We start from the raw sequence: 17,735 nt of genomic DNA, 5'->3' as shown, positions 1-17,735 counted from the left end.
GCCTGTAGAATTCAGGGCATTCTTAAAGCCAATTTAAGCTTGATCTGAAAATTGTGGTCAGAGGCTCCATATGGAGGGTGAGACGCCATTTCGGAGCCTCCGGAGGCATGCAAACTCCAAATTGAGCTCCACACAGCATCCCTGTGCGCCTCCCAAAATGTTTAACAATGCCAAGGGCTCCATATAGCTCTGCATTGACATGATTGGTTGACGGTAGGTGGGGGCGGGAGGTCCTGTATAAGCACAAACTCACTTCCTTGACAACTTCCTTCACAACAGCTACATGCTTCTCTGCAAAGCGCATAAGTATAAATGCCCGGTTCACCATAAATGCTGCACGGCCAGTGCAGATGTTGGATTGACCATGCAGCGCCTTTAATATTCCACCATCGAAACAAGAAAAAGTCTGTACCTTGCTCTCTATCTATATCTGATTCTAGATATATCACGCTAATCATCCTAGGTCTTTAATAACCGGCAAGGTATCATTCTACATTCCATCTGCCATTTCCTCCCTGAATATTATATTGTTTCATCACCTTTTCTGCATAAAACCTCTGCCTTCATTCTAAGTCATTTTAGTTATTTGTGTCAACAATTCTCAAATATCAGAAAGAATGCGACTGCAAAGTATTTCAATCGATTTCAATACACATCCATTGACAAATTGGATTCACTTCCAGGTACCTTCAGCTGTGGTCCAGTCACAATTCAACACGAGCAGCTTTCAAGCTAATAAATGCGCCTGCGCACTACGGCTGACCCTTCTGGTTCCTGCGCGTAATGCCACGACGTTAGTAGCGGTAGACACAAAATACAAGCTACAGTTCTAACTGTAAGAAGATAAACGACATATACACCACTTTCAGTCGGTAGCGCATTCACTTGTAGCTACGAACACATTTTCTGTTAGAAAACGCAGTCGACAGCAACTATGTTTAAGTTTTTCCTACTCTGCACACTGGCCGTGGCAAGCCGGGCAGAGATCGGCGAAGAAGATGATGTTCTGGTGCTGAAGAAAAGTAATTTCGAGGAGGCTTTGAAAGCTCACCCAAACATCCTTGTTGAATTCTGTAAGTAATCTACCCGCTATCTGGTCATATAAAGCCTTAGACAACAACCTAACTTGTTAGCTTTCCTGCTAATTTGTTCACGCAGCTAAACTAGCATGCTAGCTGAGTTCGCTTGCGGCAGTGTTATCAACTTCACTTCAGCTACTGCAAAAGGTATGTGGAATGGCCAACGTCAGCTAGCTAGCTTGCTTGATAGCTAACGTTAAGTGTGCCTAACGTTAACTTAGCTACTATCGTTTTGCTTGGCAAACGTTAGTTATTCAAACTGGTCGCTTGCTAGCTAGGCCTGTGTCATACATTTCCCGTTGATTACACACATTGGCCATTGATTGGCATTGTATTACAAGTAGTAACGTTATATATTTTTTGAAGGAATCTAAGCCAATGCCCATCCCAGCTAGCTTGCTAACAGTAACTAACGTTAACTAGGTAGCTAGTTATTGCAACACATTTGGATGAACCTTACTAGTACAGGACTTTGTTGCTTTTAACTAGCTATCTAGCTGGTAGTATAACGTTACCTGGCACAGTAAAATTGAGCATTCAGTGCTGCATATCTAGTTATCTAGACGTCTCATGACTGATAAGTAAGCATCTAAATGACAGTCAAATGTATCTGTGACCACTTGTTGGTGCAAGTGTCTGTTTCTTTACCAGGCTTGGTGGCTGCATAGATCTAGAAGTTGATAAACGTGACTAAAACGTATTCTTGTTTGTTTAGCTTACAAGGGATGGCTTGTGCTTCTGTGTACCCTCGAGACAATACTTCATGCACGATTTAGAATACTCAAGCTATGTGCAACAGTGCTAGCAAAGCATCTCTTCTTGAGTGATCACATCATTCAGTCGTGTGCATACATCAGGCAGACTCCATTAGTTGCAACAGTGACGTGTATGGTTTTGATTAATTCACCACTTGAGTTTCGATTACTAGATATCGTTTCCGGATCATGAACACTTTCTACCCCGGTTTCAGTTAGGAGCTGTTTTTATGTAAGTTTACTGAAATTCACATAAGTTGCTGCAGTGGTTTTGCAACACAGGTCTGGCTACAACTGTCAATCTATTTGAGGTATTCTGCACTTTTATCTGACAAGCCTGCAGTCCAATCAGAGAACTCCACGACTCGGACTTTCCAATGAACACCGTGGGGGGAGGGCTAAATACTGTTTGCCCACGTATCTCACGTACGGGCGGGACCTGTGGGGTTGGATGAGATGCTAGGTTGACGTGTACTTATAAAGTTAAATCATCTGTTCAACTTTTGTTTAACTCTCCTGGCTGGAATTGGGTGTGTTCTCCACTGAAACCAAGAAACATTGCAGTGAAAACGCACCAACTCATTTTATTCATGTTTTGAAAGAATGATAAACATAATATTTAGTTAGAAAGGAATTGCTGTAGGACTGTTTTATATTTTGAGGAAATATCCTTTGGACTTTGAATTTACAACCAAGCTTAATAGACTTGTCAAGTTTATGGTGATATCTTGACATCTCAAGGCACATTAATCACACAATCACAGACAATCAATGGGTTAAGTTTGTTCAAACTTTCATGTTTTTTTTTTTTTTGAGTTCATGCATTCAGAACCTGTACAAGTCCACCATAAGAAGTCAGATTAGAAATCCACCTCCTTTCTCAGGCAACATTTTCACTATATTAGTTATTGCCCAAGGCTAGTCTTTTCAGTGAGCTCATTGAAAACTAACTTGCCAGATGAGATTTTTCCACACCCTCTAAATAGCCTACTGTAAGTAATGTGCTTTGCTCAGTTATCTGGAAATCTGCAAATCACATGTTAATGTAGTATATCAACAGAGCCACTACTGTATTTGCGTCTTCACCCATCAGTGATAATATCTAAACTCTGAAGCAATGTGGTCTAATTCTATTTCTATGATGTCCTTGTTTCAGATGCCCCATGGTGTGGCCACTGCAAGGCCCTGGTCCCGGAGTATGCCAAAGCTGCCAGCATGCTGAAGGCAGAGGGCTCAGAGATCCGCCTGGCCAAGGTGGACGCAACCGAGGAGGCAGACCTGGCCCAGGAGTACGGTGTCCGGGGGTACCCTACCATCAAGTTCTTCAAGGGGGGAGACAAGGAGTCGCCCAAAGAGTACTCTGGTGAGTAGTGGGATGATGTATGTTATAGCTAGTGCTGGCACAATAATTGTATAACTGACAATTATGGTCAATAACTGTGAACTAAAGAAAGTACTAATCAGAATCGTCGTACCCCGTTAATTTCAGGAGAAGGGGGATTCAACTTTTATATTTAAGTAGATGTAGTTTACAAAATAGCAGTTAATTTTTACATTAATTGGGTAAAGTTTAATAGTTTTATGAGCAGAGTGTCACCGGCGGGATGATAAGTTCCAAGCTGTCAAAACCATTTGTTTTTTAGACTGGGTGGGGTTGTCACCAAACCTGTGTATTCATTAGGTATGTTGTAACTCATTTCCTTATGATGCATTGTCCTACAAGCTCAATTTTCTATTTACAAAAATTATGACAAATTGTCAATTTGCATGACAATTAATCGTTACCTAAAATTCCATAATCGTCACAGCCCTAGTTACAGCATATACTGCGCTTGACATGGCCATGGACCGACTCCATAGGCAGAACTGGGCTATTTCTGTGTACTTGGATAGCCGTTACAAATGTAGCCTATTCTTTCACTTTCTCAAGTCAATTGGACAAGGCTCTACCCTGAATTTCTTCAGATTTTCAAATAACCAATTATATCAAATAAGATTGTCAACTTCCAAATTATGCTATTCTTGTGATGATGTCAATGACTAAATCTAAAACAACCTAATTACTCAATGCCTAAGTACCTCAGTGACTGGGAGAACTATTACCAACAAAGTGATAAGCCGTCTTGTGTAGTCCGGTTATGATCATCAGGCAAAGATTCTGTGTGATCAGATAATTATTTTCTGAAGGATGGCTCAGACACTAAGTAATTACTGTGACTCCTATCAGCCAATGACCCATTCACTCCGCCCCATATAACTGTGACTAAATGAAGGGGCCCCTCCCTCCTCCACACATTCTCTCCATGTTCTCTCTCTCTCCCCCTCCCATCCCCCCAACCGGGCAATGTGCAGTTCCTCACGTTTGCTCACTGTGACTGACTGGGGCTGGCTGTGTTTTTTTTTTTTTTTTAAGGGGGTGTGTGTGGGACAGCCCTAACTTCCAGCACTTGCCCACTCTGGGCTAAAAGTGGTGCACTGACAAGGCCACAGGCAGCAGGATCCCTTCTCCAGCTGTCTGTCTGGCCTGGCTACAGCGTTGCTCAGTGGTGTTGCTCCGTTGTTGCGTCACTGGCTCATTTCGTAATAACATGCAGGTTAATCATGAGTCAATCCACTTAATTGGGACACGTTGTTTCTTAGAGAGCTTAAGTCTTCTCTGTTGGGGCAAACAAATCACGGTGCAATGTAGCTACCTTTTTCCTTAGTCTGGCAGTAACAAGGCTGGTGTGACCAAATAAGATAAGAAATACTTTATTAAATGAGAGGTCTTTCACTGTCCTTTGTCCCTCATAACGACCATTCAAGTAGAATAATGGCAGCAGTACTTGTAGCTGTGCTTACTCAAGTACACCACAGTCGTGGCAGAGTAAATTTGCTTTTCCGCCTGTTCACCCTGAAGCATTGTTTGATCTGTCTGTGGTGGGCCGTACCGTTAGTGTCTCTTCAGCCAGCCCTGGTCATGTGACCCGGGCCCTGTCCAATACTTCAAAATGCATCCTTGCGTCCGCCCTTGCCATAATCTCTGATCTGTACATGATTAGAAGACACGAAGGCAGGGTTGCCATTCTGTTGTATTGTTTACCATGGCCAACCTTGTCTGCTCAGTGAATACAGTACAACAAACAAAGGAAGTAGGGAATCAATCTCATACATTATTAATGTTTGAATGCGGCCAGTGACTTACTAGAACTGTTGTTCCCTTCCTGCAGCTGGCAGACAGGCTGATGACATCGTCAACTGGCTGAAGAAGCGCACCGGACCGTCCGCCACCACCCTGGGGGAGGTCGCCCAGGCAGAGTCCATGATCGCCGACAACGAGGTAGCGGTCATCGGCTTCTTCAAGGTGAGACGATGACCTCTGACCTAGCTGCGCGAGGTCACTGTGATACTACAAGGCCGATCTGTAGTGATTCTTTGAAGGAAAGTTTAGTGCCTACTAAGCCCTATTTCCCACTAGACCGCTAGTTGTTTGACACTTTTTCAGTACTGATCAATAGTTTTGGCTAATTTTCAGTAAGAATACATAAAATAATTCTCTCACAGTTTAAATGAATTATCAAGGCATAGATGGGCATGTTTTAATCATTAATTTCCTACATGAATGAGTTTTACGGTTCATGTATGACGGCATCTAAGCTAAGCGTCTCTTTGTCCTCCAGGATGCGGAGTCTGAGGGAGCGAAGGCTTTCCTGAAGGCTGCCGAGGCCGTCGATGATGTTCCATTCGGCATCACCTCCAACGACGCCATCTTCTCCAAGTTCGAGGTGTCCAAGGATGGAGTCGTCCTCTTCAAGAAGGTACGGCGTAAATACTTTGATTCAGTATGACTAAATCACCCCAAACGTTTTCATCTCTTTCAAAATTACTACCCTGATCATGGTGTAACCCTTCGATCCATCGGACTCTGTAGACTGCTTGCTGCCTGGAAGCTATATCTTAGCAGTGAATCCTTACGGTTTTGCAGTCTCTACTTTGCTGTCTAGTAGTGATTATTGGCAGGTTTTACCAGTTATTTAAATTTAACTGGATGATAAACACATTATGAATGACCTGGTCATCAGATTTGATTATCACGAGCGTAACCCATACCATCACTTAACATCAATCTGGAGGGTAGCTGCAGACAGGCTTGATTCTTTTACGACCCACACAGCCTGATGTCAGCTAGGTATTGGAATCCGACGACCCCATATCTACAGCAGTATCCGGTCTTGGCCTGCTAATATTAGCCTGTAGACCTCTGAGGTTCTGCTCTGGGAATGCGTCTGACTCTCGTTCTGCCTGCTTTTGGGCTCATTGCTGCATTCTGCCTTTTGAAGAGGATGAGATCATCGAGCTAGACATGCCTAGATGATCACTGATGGGTTAGTGGCATCCGCTTTATTAGGTCATGGGGTTTCCCTGCTAGTCTCATTGGCTGGTGTCTGTGAATGAAGAACAAGTACAGGTGACAAGCTATCTCTAAAGTACAGTGCAGCTCTTAACAGTTCAAAAGAAGGGGCATGCTATCTTCTTTGATTAAGCCCTCCTGATATTCTTCCTTCATACTCAAGTGTAGACTGTCTATGAGGAATTCATTAATTTCAACCAGCATTTCCCCGGTAATGGCAAGATGAGGGATTCCTCTTCATTCAGATTTGACAGGGAAGGCCAACTGGTCATTAAATTCAGCTCCAACATGTAATGGTCTTACCCTCTCCCCTCCCTCAAATGACAATAATTCTTGAAAGGAGCAGATATGGTAATTGGATATCCATATTATTATTATTTTGTATTTATTTTTAGTCATTTATCCAGAGCGACTTACATTTATATATTATATTTCAAAGCCAAGCCACATCTTGTCAGCTAAGCGTAAACTGACTTGGGCTGAACTGGGTCACAGTCCACATGGACATTCCATTAGATGTTATGCAACTTGTCATGGCCACATTCCTGCCTTTCCATAGATATCAGATGTTATGTCAAATACATTCTTCCTTTCACCTGATAAGTCATCAGTGGTCAACAAGGAAAGAAGCCAGCTGCCAGTGGGGGTTTGGGTTGAGTAGTTGTAAACATGGTCTGAAAGTCTTCCACTATGAGGCATAGGGCTGAATCTCAAACTTCAGAAATAATGCACTGATGTCTATGTGGGTTAGATCTCAAGTTAGGATTTGGCTCCTATTCAGCAGAAGTAAGATTCCAATGGGACATTTTAAAAACAGTTGCCACCCAGAAACCTTTTTTATTTTCATCGCTGGACAAGACTAGACCAGATCATACTTGTCAGTCAACCTGTCTCCATCTCTCTCAATCTGTTTAGAATTTTTTTATCCTACTTTTTTAAATCATTGCCCATTTAGTGGTCAGGGAGGACACAGCTCATCGACAGGCATTTACATGTCGCAATTCAATAGATTTCTGGCCGTCATTTTAAAGGCATAACCCTCCACCTCTAATGAGACATAGATGGGATTCCTCCATCTTATCGCCCGGGCAGCCCCCCCCGCTCATCAGTCGTCATACTACCCCACTATTGTCTGCTTACTGTGTGTGTAATCCAACCCTGACACACACACACACACACACACACACTCATGGCCCAATGCCCACAGTTTAGAAAAGTCCCAAAGCTCTGACTGTTTCAATAGACAGCTGTCACCCTGCCCTCCCTTTACTTGTTTAACACTCAGAGGCTTGAGTTTCACTGCTTTGGTCAATGTCCGTAACTCCTGTGGTCTCCCCACTTTCCCTTTGTGTACCAGGAAGAGCTGCCCGGCACTGTATAGCTATTCTTCACACTCAATAAAACCCCATTTAGCCTACCGGTGCTTTCTTCGGCTTGGGTTACCAAAGGGATTTAAATGAGCTTGTTTTGGTAAATCTATGTTTGGGTTGTGGGGAGTTCACAGGCAGAATATAATAAAATGGGACTAAACTGGAAAGTTGGTGGTGTATTAATGGGTTTTGCTTCCAACTAATGTTTCCATCTGTTTTCTCCTCCACAGTTCGATGAGGGTCGTAACACCTTTGACGGAGAGCTGAGCAAGGCTGACCTGCTGGCCTTCATCAAGGCCAACCAGCTGCCCCTGGTCATCGAGTTCACCGAGCAGGTAATGGCCGTACTTTGTTCCGCTGATACTCAGATGCGCTGTCTCAAATATCCTCTCACACACACACACTCGATCACTCAGAAAATACACTTTTTTCTGTTGTCACACAAAGCTACAGAATCTATCGATAGCCTCATCCCCACCAAGGCCCTATGACGGCTATCACAAGGCCCTTCAGTGCCTTTACCACAACTTTAAGCTGAGCTTTGTTCCCCGTGTATGACATTCACGCTTCATAACATTTTGTTTGCTCTGCAGACCGCCCCCAAGATCTTCGGAGGAGAAATCAAGTCTCACATCCTCATGTTCGTGCCCAAGGCTGCCTCAGACTTCAACGACAAAATGGCCGAGTTCAAGAAAGCAGCCGAGGGATTCAAGGGCAAGGTGGGTGGACCAGACTGTCTGAACAGATTCAAAGTGACGACCTTCATTCATTGTACCCTATCTCCAGGAAAGGCAGTGTGCTTGTTTTTCCTGATCTATTTATTGTGAGAAAGGCAGCTATTTTTCACCCAGTGCCTTGAAAGTAATGTACTGCACGTGCAGTTCTGCGTCTCGGTATGTACCACAGACTGTACTGGATTGTACTTCACATACCTACCTAGACTAAAAGCTAGATACTTGACCCTCGTATTTAATCTTCCTCTCCTTCCCAGATCCTGTTCATCTTCATCGACAGCGAGGTGGACGACAACCAGCGCATCCTGGAGTTCTTTGGGCTGAAGAAGGAGGAGTGTCCCGCCATCCGCCTCATCACTCTAGAGGACGAGATGACCAAGTACAGGCCCGAGAGCGAGGCCATCACCGCCGACAACATCGTCGCCTTCTGCACACTCTTCACCGAGGGCAAACTCAAGGTGTGTGTGTGTGTTGGCCTAATAATGACTACAGACACTCCAATTGTACACGCTCCGTGTGTGTGTGTAAGAACATAGTGTTACTCAGATTACAGGGTTACTGGTGTTTCTAGATCATTGGGATGCCCCTGACTGCTGAGAAGTTCAGTACTGTAGGCTACAGTCCAGCCTAGACGGTGAGAATAGGCGTGCCCTACTGTAGACATTGATGAATCAGTCTCCATTACTGTTATGTCACTGCAGTGCAGTCATGTCTCGATGGCTGTGCGTCAATGGCAATGGATTGAAAGTGCAGATGTAGGCTAACACGCTGTACCAGAAAGTAGTCCAAATGTCAATTCTTATGTCATAAGGTTTAGTGCAAGCTGTTAGGACTTTTAGGAAGACACAACCAAATGTGGGCCTCCATCACGAACTTGAACTAGTAAGTATTGGTTTGACTCCATATTAATTTTAGTGGTGTGACGGAGTATGTGCACTGTGCAGGGTTTGCATCATTCCCATTGTATAGGAGATTGCCTCATGACTTGGGAATCATGTTTCTGTACCATTCAACAGGGTAACGACCCAGAATTCAAGTGTTGCTTAGTTTGGAACTAACATAATTCTGCTCATTCTTAGTTTTGCAAAAGTCATGTAATCTATCGTCAATCTCTCCTCTTCGTGTCTCCCCCAACAGCCCCACCTCATGAGCCAGGACAAACCTGAAGACTGGGACAAGAACCCCGTCAAAGTCCTGGTCGGCAAGAACTTTGAGGAGGTAGTCTTCGACCCCAAAAAGAACGTCTTCGTTGAGTTTTGTAAGTACTACCCCCTCTCGTCAATCCCAGTACCATATGTAAGCCCCAGGTAGTCGACAGGCTCCCTTTTCAGGGGTCGATGGCCCTGATATATTTTGAGGTGCGCTCTTTTGATTACACCACCCACGTGGAGGGAAGAAGAGTGGTGGGAATCTATCTCCTGAGTCTGAAACCTGAGTCTTTCTCCTAGCCCCAGCAGATGTACAAGAGACTGGGATAGGGACCTAAGTCAATCCTCCACACTAATCAATGCTGGGGGCGCACGTGCCATGCTCCGTGCGTGTTTTGAAGTTTCCCAGTGTTTGGGTTGCCAGGGCAGGATGGGACAGGATGGCATTGTAGGGAGGCACAGCTGTCGTACACCCAACTGCCAGCCTCGGCAACTACAGCACACAGGCTTGAATTAATGGGCCGCTTGCAAGAGATTCTCCCATTCCAGTCACTTTCCATTGTATAAATGATCCTATACAGCCATGCATTATATTTTCCATGCATATCTGTGCATCAGTGAGTATTTATGTCCATGCATGATACTTCTACCATGGATAGAAATGGAAGGTAAAGTAACGTCATGCAATACAACAACCAGCCTAAGCATTCAGGTGATAATCAATGAGCTTGTATGGGACATGAAAATGTTCTTATCAACCCATGAATAAGATCTTATATGACTTTTGCATGCTGCTGTTAACGCATGACTGCTTTTTGCCCATGGGACTTATACCTGGCTGCTCCTCTGTTCTCCCCACTGTAGATGCACCCTGGTGCGGCCACTGCAAACAGATTGACCCCATCTGGACCCAACTGGGAGAGAAGTACCAGGACAGCGCCGACATCATCGTGGCCAAGATGGACTCCACAGCCAACGAGATCGAGACAGTCAAAGTACACAGCTTCCCCACGCTCAAGTTCTTCCCTGCAGGAGATGAGCACAAGGTAAGTCTACTGGAAAGATGTGGAATGTCTGTGTTAGCAGCCATTTGTTACTGAAGCAGTTGACTCCCAAATGTATCATTACAACGTTTTCATCGAATTGGTCCTCGGCTGGTCAGTTCCTCTGTCCCACACTAGGGGATGGCGTTTGAGTTGAGACAGAGGGGGCCGTGCTATAAACCCGACTGTGATGAGATTATTGCATGACTATACAAGTCCTCCATACAACCCCATTTTGGAATGGCCAAGGTCTATAGGTCTAATTCCCCTTTTGCGATAACATGACAACATGTATATTTTTAATTGGCTAATTTTCCCAACATAGCCAGTGATAAATTGCACGGCATTCGAGCACAGGTCTCACTTTTGAAAACCAAGATCTCACGAGAGCGATTTAACCCCCTTCAGCTAGTAGCACCTCTCATTCTGGGCTTTGGCTCTTTCAGTAAACATCTCCAAAGCATGGCTATTGGCCACCCATACCCATCCATCCACCCTACTGAAATCTTTCACTTCTTAATAATTTCACACATGACGAAACCCGAGCCTGATGGCCGTCTGAGTGGGGGTGTTGTGGGGGTGTTTACGACTTCTACCACCCCCAACCCCTCATTAATGGGTGCCCGATAATGCCCTCTCCCTCTTGGGATCCTCTAGAGACCCTCACCCCAGCTCTTAAAGAGCAGGTTGACATTTATTGTCATGAGTCTTGTCTTGGAGGCAGAACTGAGCATTTTCCCCTTAGATAGGCCAGCTGCAAAGTCAAAATTGGCTATAGTTTGTAAATGCTTTTTGGTTTTAATGTTAGGCAATAGGTTTAGCAATGTAGTTAAGATTTTATGACTGAGGCTGTGCCAGCTACAACAAGATTCGAGATGAAAACCGCAAACCTGCTCTTAAAGACCACCCTGGCCCTCAACCAACCCGCAGAGGCATGCCAGCCACCCTACTGAACTATAGCCCATAGCAGTCAACTACAGAAAGCCTCCTTGAAGAGGTTGGCAGCCTTAATTGGGAGCTGTGTGCTGGTATTCCCCTCGCTAAGAGCCCTGGGGTTAACCCTGAGCCATTCCTCAATGTGACAGAGCCAGAGATGGCTATGGAAGGGGGCAGCTGCACGAGTAGCCCCAGGCTCCGCCTCTCTGTCTGATGGCTCGTTATGGTCTGTATTGACTGGCTAAGACTGCATGGGTCTGGATGCAGAGCTCCGCGACTGTCCTCAAGACCAATCTCAAGGGCAGCGCTATAGTAACTGGTTCTATAAAGGAGAAGGGCCATAAACAACATACCTTTTAGCCTTCTCTCCTCCATCAATAGTTGTAGATCTCCTCTTGACCACTCATTGGCACAGATCTGAAGATGGCCAGAGGCCTCAGGTTATTGGCTCCAGATTCAAATTAGCACGTGTTGTTGAGGGACCCCACAGGCAGATTTTTAATAATTAAACATTTAAATAAGATTTCAGTAGAATCTTTGACAAATAGGCCACTGGACTTTTCATGGGGTTTTATAGCTCCAATTTTGCCACATTTGATAGTTGGCAATGCATGCAGTCAGTCTTTCTCATGGAAAAGCAAAGGGAAATGACCCATTTTGTATTTGAATCCCTATATACATTTAATGCATGTGATTTTCTTCCATGCAGGTGGTCGACTACAATGGTGAGAGGACGCTGGAGGGCTTCACCAAGTTCCTGGAGAGCGGAGGCAAGGATGGCGGAGCACCAGCTGGAGAAGATGGGGAGGAGGATGAGGGTCTGGATGTAAGTACACACCTGGGATTGGTATGAAAAACGTTTCAAGTCTTCATCCTTAAGCAGACACTACAATTATGTTTGCAAGACTTGCAACTTATAACTTTCAACCACAAGGCATTGCTATGATGTCAAACCGTAATCGTGGCAACCTTTTGAAAGCCCAACCGTTTTACTTGCAGTTTCGATCTGTAAACACCCACCTTTTTCACCCAATGACTTATTTTTTTACACAGTCATATGCTGAGTATATGTCTCGTTGAAATGTGCATGTTGCTCAAGGCCGCTTTCAAACTGTCAAAAAATGGTGCGTTTGAATTACAGCCAACCCAATGTTATCCAGTAAAAGCAATGCATTAGTGGACGGGGCAGGAGAATGCAGCAAAGTTGGAGAAGGTTTAACCTGATCAATTGAATACAAACTACGATTCTCCCCAGAAACTGGTCCAAGAGTTGTGCATGTGCAAGCAAGGCCTCTTACAGCACTAGATGCTTTTTTTTGTGGGGGGGATATTCAGTATCCTGTAGGTCACCCAGAATAGACCCACAGGACCACCTCTCCTGAAGATTTGGGTAACCACATGCCTACCTGTGAATGCAATCTGTCCTCCCTGCAAGTGAAGCCTACTCTGCCATAGGACAATGCAGAAACAAATGGAATGGGTCTGCTTTACATGGTGTTATTTATTTGTCAGTGTTGAAGTCTGGTGCCTTTCCCCATCTCACTTCACTGACTCAACCACTTTCCCATCCAACCTGGAGGAAACTGGGTCTTGCATCTAGAGATGTAGGTCAACCTGACTAAGACTTCCATGAACTGTCTTCAAGCACAGCAGGCAGCCAGACAGACATGCTCATTACATCAGCAGCCCATGTCTATCCTCAATGAAGGACATGACAAACTTGACCCACTCAAAATCCTGACCTGAATTTGTAATAATTCTCTGACTAATAGAATTCATACCAGGAGATCCCATAATGCCCGGGTGTAACAGAGTAAGACATTTTGTGAAAATGTATCATGTTCCTTATGTCATCATCCAAGACTTCTTTCATTCAAGGGAATTATGGGTTTTTTTCTCTCCCCATTTCGAAGCCAAATGGCCAGAGCCAGTAATCTCTCTCTAATGTTTCAAAAAAAAAAAAAAAGCCTGGTGGCTTTTTGAGATGCGGCTGGGGTTTCGCTCCCTCCCTGGCACCTAGCTGGGTGCTAAGACCAGGGCCTGCATTCAAAACCCTCTGGAGATCCAGCTCAAACTAGTTGAAGGCCCTCGTCCCACTACCCCAGACACACCCCACCCACCACACCCCCTTCTCAGAAGTCTAATTGCAGACCATGCCCCGACTGCTGTCACTAATGCCCCCTGCAGCTGTCGCCGCTGTTTACCAGGCTATCCCTTGGGACCAGGCCTCATAACCGAACGTGCAGAACGTGCAAGTCAACATCCCCAACCCCACCTTCCTCACCCCCACATCCTCAGTCAACAGTATCCCTCCCCCGGCAGCCATGACGGAATGGCCTCTTTGCAAGACAGTCATTTTTATGTGGAGCCATGTTCAAATCAGATTTTATTGGTCGCATACACATATTTAGCAGATGTTATTGCGGGTGTAGAGAAATGCTGGTGTTCCTAGCTCCAACAGTGCTGTAATATCTAACAATATACACAAATCTAAAGAATAGTATATGTACAGCAGTAGTTAAATAGCATAGGCCTTGACTAGAATAGTGTATATGCATATGAAGTGGGTAAAACGATATGTAAACATTATTCATTATTAATTACATGCTGTTTGGGTTACCATGCCATATTTGTTAATGCGATCTGCCGAAAGTGATGTATGTGCAGGGAGAGCCTTTGAGGTAAACCTCAGTGCCCCACATGTGTCTAGTCCTTAGGTTGTTTTCATATGTACATATGTTTCACCATAGATGGACATATGTTTCGCCAGGTCACGTTTTTTTCAACAACAACCTTTCAAGCATGTCATGTAGCCCATTTTTGGATTTGAGCATATGGTTCATGTATCAGGACAGCCACACAAGATGAGCTGCATAGTATCCTCCCACCACAATATTCATTATAGCTTCCAAGCTTTCTACTCCCAAGAACTGCATGACCAGTCAGGCCAGACTCAGAGGCTTCCTCCAGGCAGGTGTTAAAGACCCTCTCCTCCTCTCTTCTCCTCCCAGGATATGGAAGACCTGGACGAACAGGACAGTGATTCTGACGGTGGTGACCATGATGAGTTATAAGTCCCGGAGGAGGAGAGACGAACCCTCACCCCTTCTACCAACCAACCACCATCACTTCCACCCCTGTTCTGTGAACACTAATACTTATCCTTTAACTACTCCTCAGTCAGTCAGCAGATGTGTCCGGACCCTCGACCAGCCCCCCCTCCTGAAGCCACCTCTCCAACCTCTATCCCCCTTCTCCCGCCCTCTGGACCAGATGGACTCGTCTGTCCCCTTGTCATGGGAACTCAACAGAGCAGAACGGCACCTCGTGGTCTTAACGGCTTTTTTCATTACCAACGTTCCTCATCAATCAAACGATGGAGTTGTATTGCCTTGTATATTTGAACCAAAATGTTAACTGCATTAAGATACTGTACTTGACATATCCAGTTGGATCCACAAATTGGGTTATTGTACCAGTCATTTCCTGTCAAATTACTTTTCCCCCACCCTGCCTCAGTGTGAGGATGGTCCAGTTTAGTTTTGCGGTGTAGCTGGTTTTTAGGTTTGGGATGGTGGGGCTACTCATGTTCTTGTTCCTCTGCTAGGTGTTCTGAGGGCCAGAGGTGTTATATATGGTGGGATGTATGGACTGATCTCTCAGGGGACTTGGGGGCCATCCGATTGTCTCTTTGTAAAGAGTAACAAATAAAGAAGCAACCTGTTCTGTGTAGCACAGGGGCCTCTGGAAAGCAATATATGCATCTGTAGCTGAGACCAATCTTGAGGGTCACTGTGTTCCTCTCTCTCTGCCTTCATTCCCTTTAAGTCTACAAATCATATGTTTTTCAGTTCAGTTTCCCTCATTTCAGCATGGCTACTGACATTTTTATTTTTAAGAGAAAAAATACACTTTGGAAATAGCTTGTTTTATTTAATTGTATTTTCATTCAATATATATTTTTTAAATCTGTCATTTAAATAATCTGTGTATACCAGTAATGCCCAGCGAAAGCTAAAGTTCAAGCTGGGGCAGAGTTGGCCCTCTTACTCTCTCAGACCTGGGATTAGTGTGGTGGCCCGGGACTGTTTCTGTTTGTTGCACTGTTCATAGCCTGGTCCCAGATCTGTTTGGGCGGTCTAGCCAACTCCTATGGTCTTGACCAGACAGCACAAACGGATCTGAGACCAGGCTACTGTGTTCATGCCGTCAGATTCCACATGGTTACTGAAGGAGCAGAGGTGGTTATGTAAAAGGAAGTGTTTTGGGACTTGAGAGCGGTCTCTGTCCTGGAACAGTGCCACAGCCCTACAGTACCTGTACTACCCCCATCCCTCTGGCTTCGGCTCTACCTGGCGCTCTTGTCCCCATGGAGGTGTTTGTGTGCCTGGGTGATGATTATGGAGTCGTGTGATTTGTGTGTAAGCGTGCGTGTGATTGAGTCTGCTTTTTTTTTTCTCACGTCCAGGGACAAGGTTGTGAATGTTATTTTGTGATGTTTGGCTGGGATGGGAGGGTTGAGTAGAGCAGACCGGGGTGAGGGTTGTGACGTTCAACCGCAGCTGTTCAAGGGGGTGGGGGAAATGACTTAGAAACAAACGCATTCCATCACATTGAATTTGACGTGGAAAAGTGAAAACTGGTGGCCAAATAAATAAATAAAAATATGAAAAATGTACTGTTGGCTTTTATTCTTGCACAACTTTGTTTCTATAGCAATACTGTGGAGTTTTAAAAAGGGAGACTATCAGAACTGGATTTTCTACCATGATAACCTACAGTGAGGGGGAGAAAGTATTTGATCCCCTGCTGATTTTGTACGTTTGCCCACTGACAAAGAAATGATCAGTCTATAATTTTAATGGTAGGTTTATTTGAACAGTGAGAGACAGAATAACAACAACAAAATCCAGAAAAACGCATGTCAAAAATGTTATAAATTGATTTGCATTTTAATGAGGGAAATAAGTATTTGACCCCTCTGCAAAACCTGACTTAGTACTTGGTGGCAAAACCCTTGTTGGCAATCACAGAGGTCAGACGTTTCTTGTAGTTGGCCACCAGGTTTGCACACATCTCAGGAGGGATTTTGTCCCACTCCTCTTTGCAGATCTTCTCCAAGTCATTAAGGTTTCGAGGCTGACGTTTGGCAACACGAACGTTCAGCTCCCTCCACAGATTTTCTATGGGATTAAGGTCTGGAGACTGGCTAGGCCACTCCAGGACCTTAATGTGCTTCTTCTTGAGTCACTCCTTTGTTACCTTGGCTGTGTGTTTTGGGTCATTGTCATGCTGGAATACCCATTCACGACCCATTTTCAATGCCCTGGCTGAGGGAAGGAGGTTCTCACCCAAAATTTCACGGTACATGGCCCCGTCCTGTCCCCTTAGCAGAAAAACACCCCCAAAGAATAATGTTACCGCCTCCATGTTTGACGGTGGGAATGGTGTTCTTGGGGTCATAGGCAGCATTCCTCCTCCAAACACGGCGAGTTGAGTTGATGCCAAAGAGCTCCATTTTGGTCTCATCTGTCCACAACACTTTCACCCAGTTCTCCTCTGAATCATTCAGATGTTCATTGGCAAACTTCAGACGGGCATGTATATGTGCTTTCTTGAGCAGGGGAACCTTGCAGGCGCTGCAGGATTTCAGTCCTTCACGGCGTAGTGTGTTACCAATTGTTTTCTTGGTGACTATGGTCCCAGCTGCCTTGAGATCATTGACAAGATCCTCCCGTGTAGTTCTGGGCTGATTCCTCACCGTTCTCATGATCATTGCAACTCCACGAGGTGAGATCTTGCATGGAGCCCCAGGCCGAGGGAGATTGACAGTTATTTTGTGTTTCTTCCATTTGCGAATAATCGCACCAACTGTTGTCACCTTCTCACCAAGCTGCTTGGCGATGGTCTTGTAGCCCATTCCAGCCTTGTGTAGGTCCCTGACATCCTTGGAGAGCTGTTTGGTCTTGGCCATGGTGGAGAGTTTGGAATCTGATTGATTGATTGCTTCTGTGGACAGGTGTCTTTTATACAGGTAACATCCCTTTAAGAGTGTGCTCCTAATCTCAGCTCGTTACCTGTATAAAAGACACCTGGGAGCCAGAAATCTTTCTGATTGAGAGGGGGTCAAATACTTATTTCCCTCATTAAAATGTAAATCAATTTATAACATTTTTAACATGTTTTTCTGGATTTTTTTGTTATTCTGTCTCTCACTGTTCAAATAAACCTACCATTAAAATTATAGACTCATCATTTCTTTGTCAGTGGGCAAACGTAC

At 44.7% G+C, this 17,735-nt stretch overlaps 1 protein-coding gene across 1 annotated transcript; it reads left to right on the top strand.

Annotated features, from left to right (window-relative positions):
- The first annotated feature begins 756 nt into the window (after window positions 1–756).
- LOC311130936 (protein disulfide-isomerase-like) lies at window positions 757–16,133 on the top strand. Its single transcript, XM_084163748.1, has 11 exons — window positions 757–1,073; window positions 2,991–3,197; window positions 5,044–5,177; window positions 5,494–5,631; window positions 7,825–7,929; window positions 8,188–8,313; window positions 8,586–8,786; window positions 9,466–9,586; window positions 10,341–10,522; window positions 12,165–12,281; window positions 14,467–16,133. Exons 1-11 carry the CDS (start codon window positions 935–937, stop codon window positions 14,527–14,529), a joined length of 1,533 nt encoding a protein of 510 aa, XP_084019874.1. The 5' UTR covers window positions 757–934; the 3' UTR covers window positions 14,530–16,133.
- The last annotated feature ends 1,602 nt before the right edge of the window (window positions 16,134–17,735 follow it).

This window comes from Coregonus lavaretus (assembly GCF_964263955.1).
Source record: "Coregonus lavaretus genome assembly, chromosome: 6".
Classification (NCBI taxonomy): Eukaryota; Metazoa; Chordata; class Actinopteri; order Salmoniformes; family Salmonidae; genus Coregonus; species Coregonus lavaretus.
The sequence above is the reverse complement of the archived record's forward strand: the minus strand, read 5'-3'. Positions and strand labels throughout refer to the sequence as shown.

Bases quoted from the DNA above. Each gene is read 5' to 3' on its own strand.
- LOC311130936 (XM_084163748.1), top strand. From the start codon at position 935: ATGTTTAAGTTTTTCCTACTCTGCACACTGGCCGTGGCAAGCCGGGCA. The intron at 1,074-2,990 runs GTAAGTAATCTA...TCCTTGTTTCAG, and splicing joins AAACATCCTTGTTGAATTCT to ATGCCCCATGGTGTGGCCAC. The intron at 9,587-10,340 runs GTAAGTACTACC...TCCCCACTGTAG, and splicing joins GAACGTCTTCGTTGAGTTTT to ATGCACCCTGGTGCGGCCAC.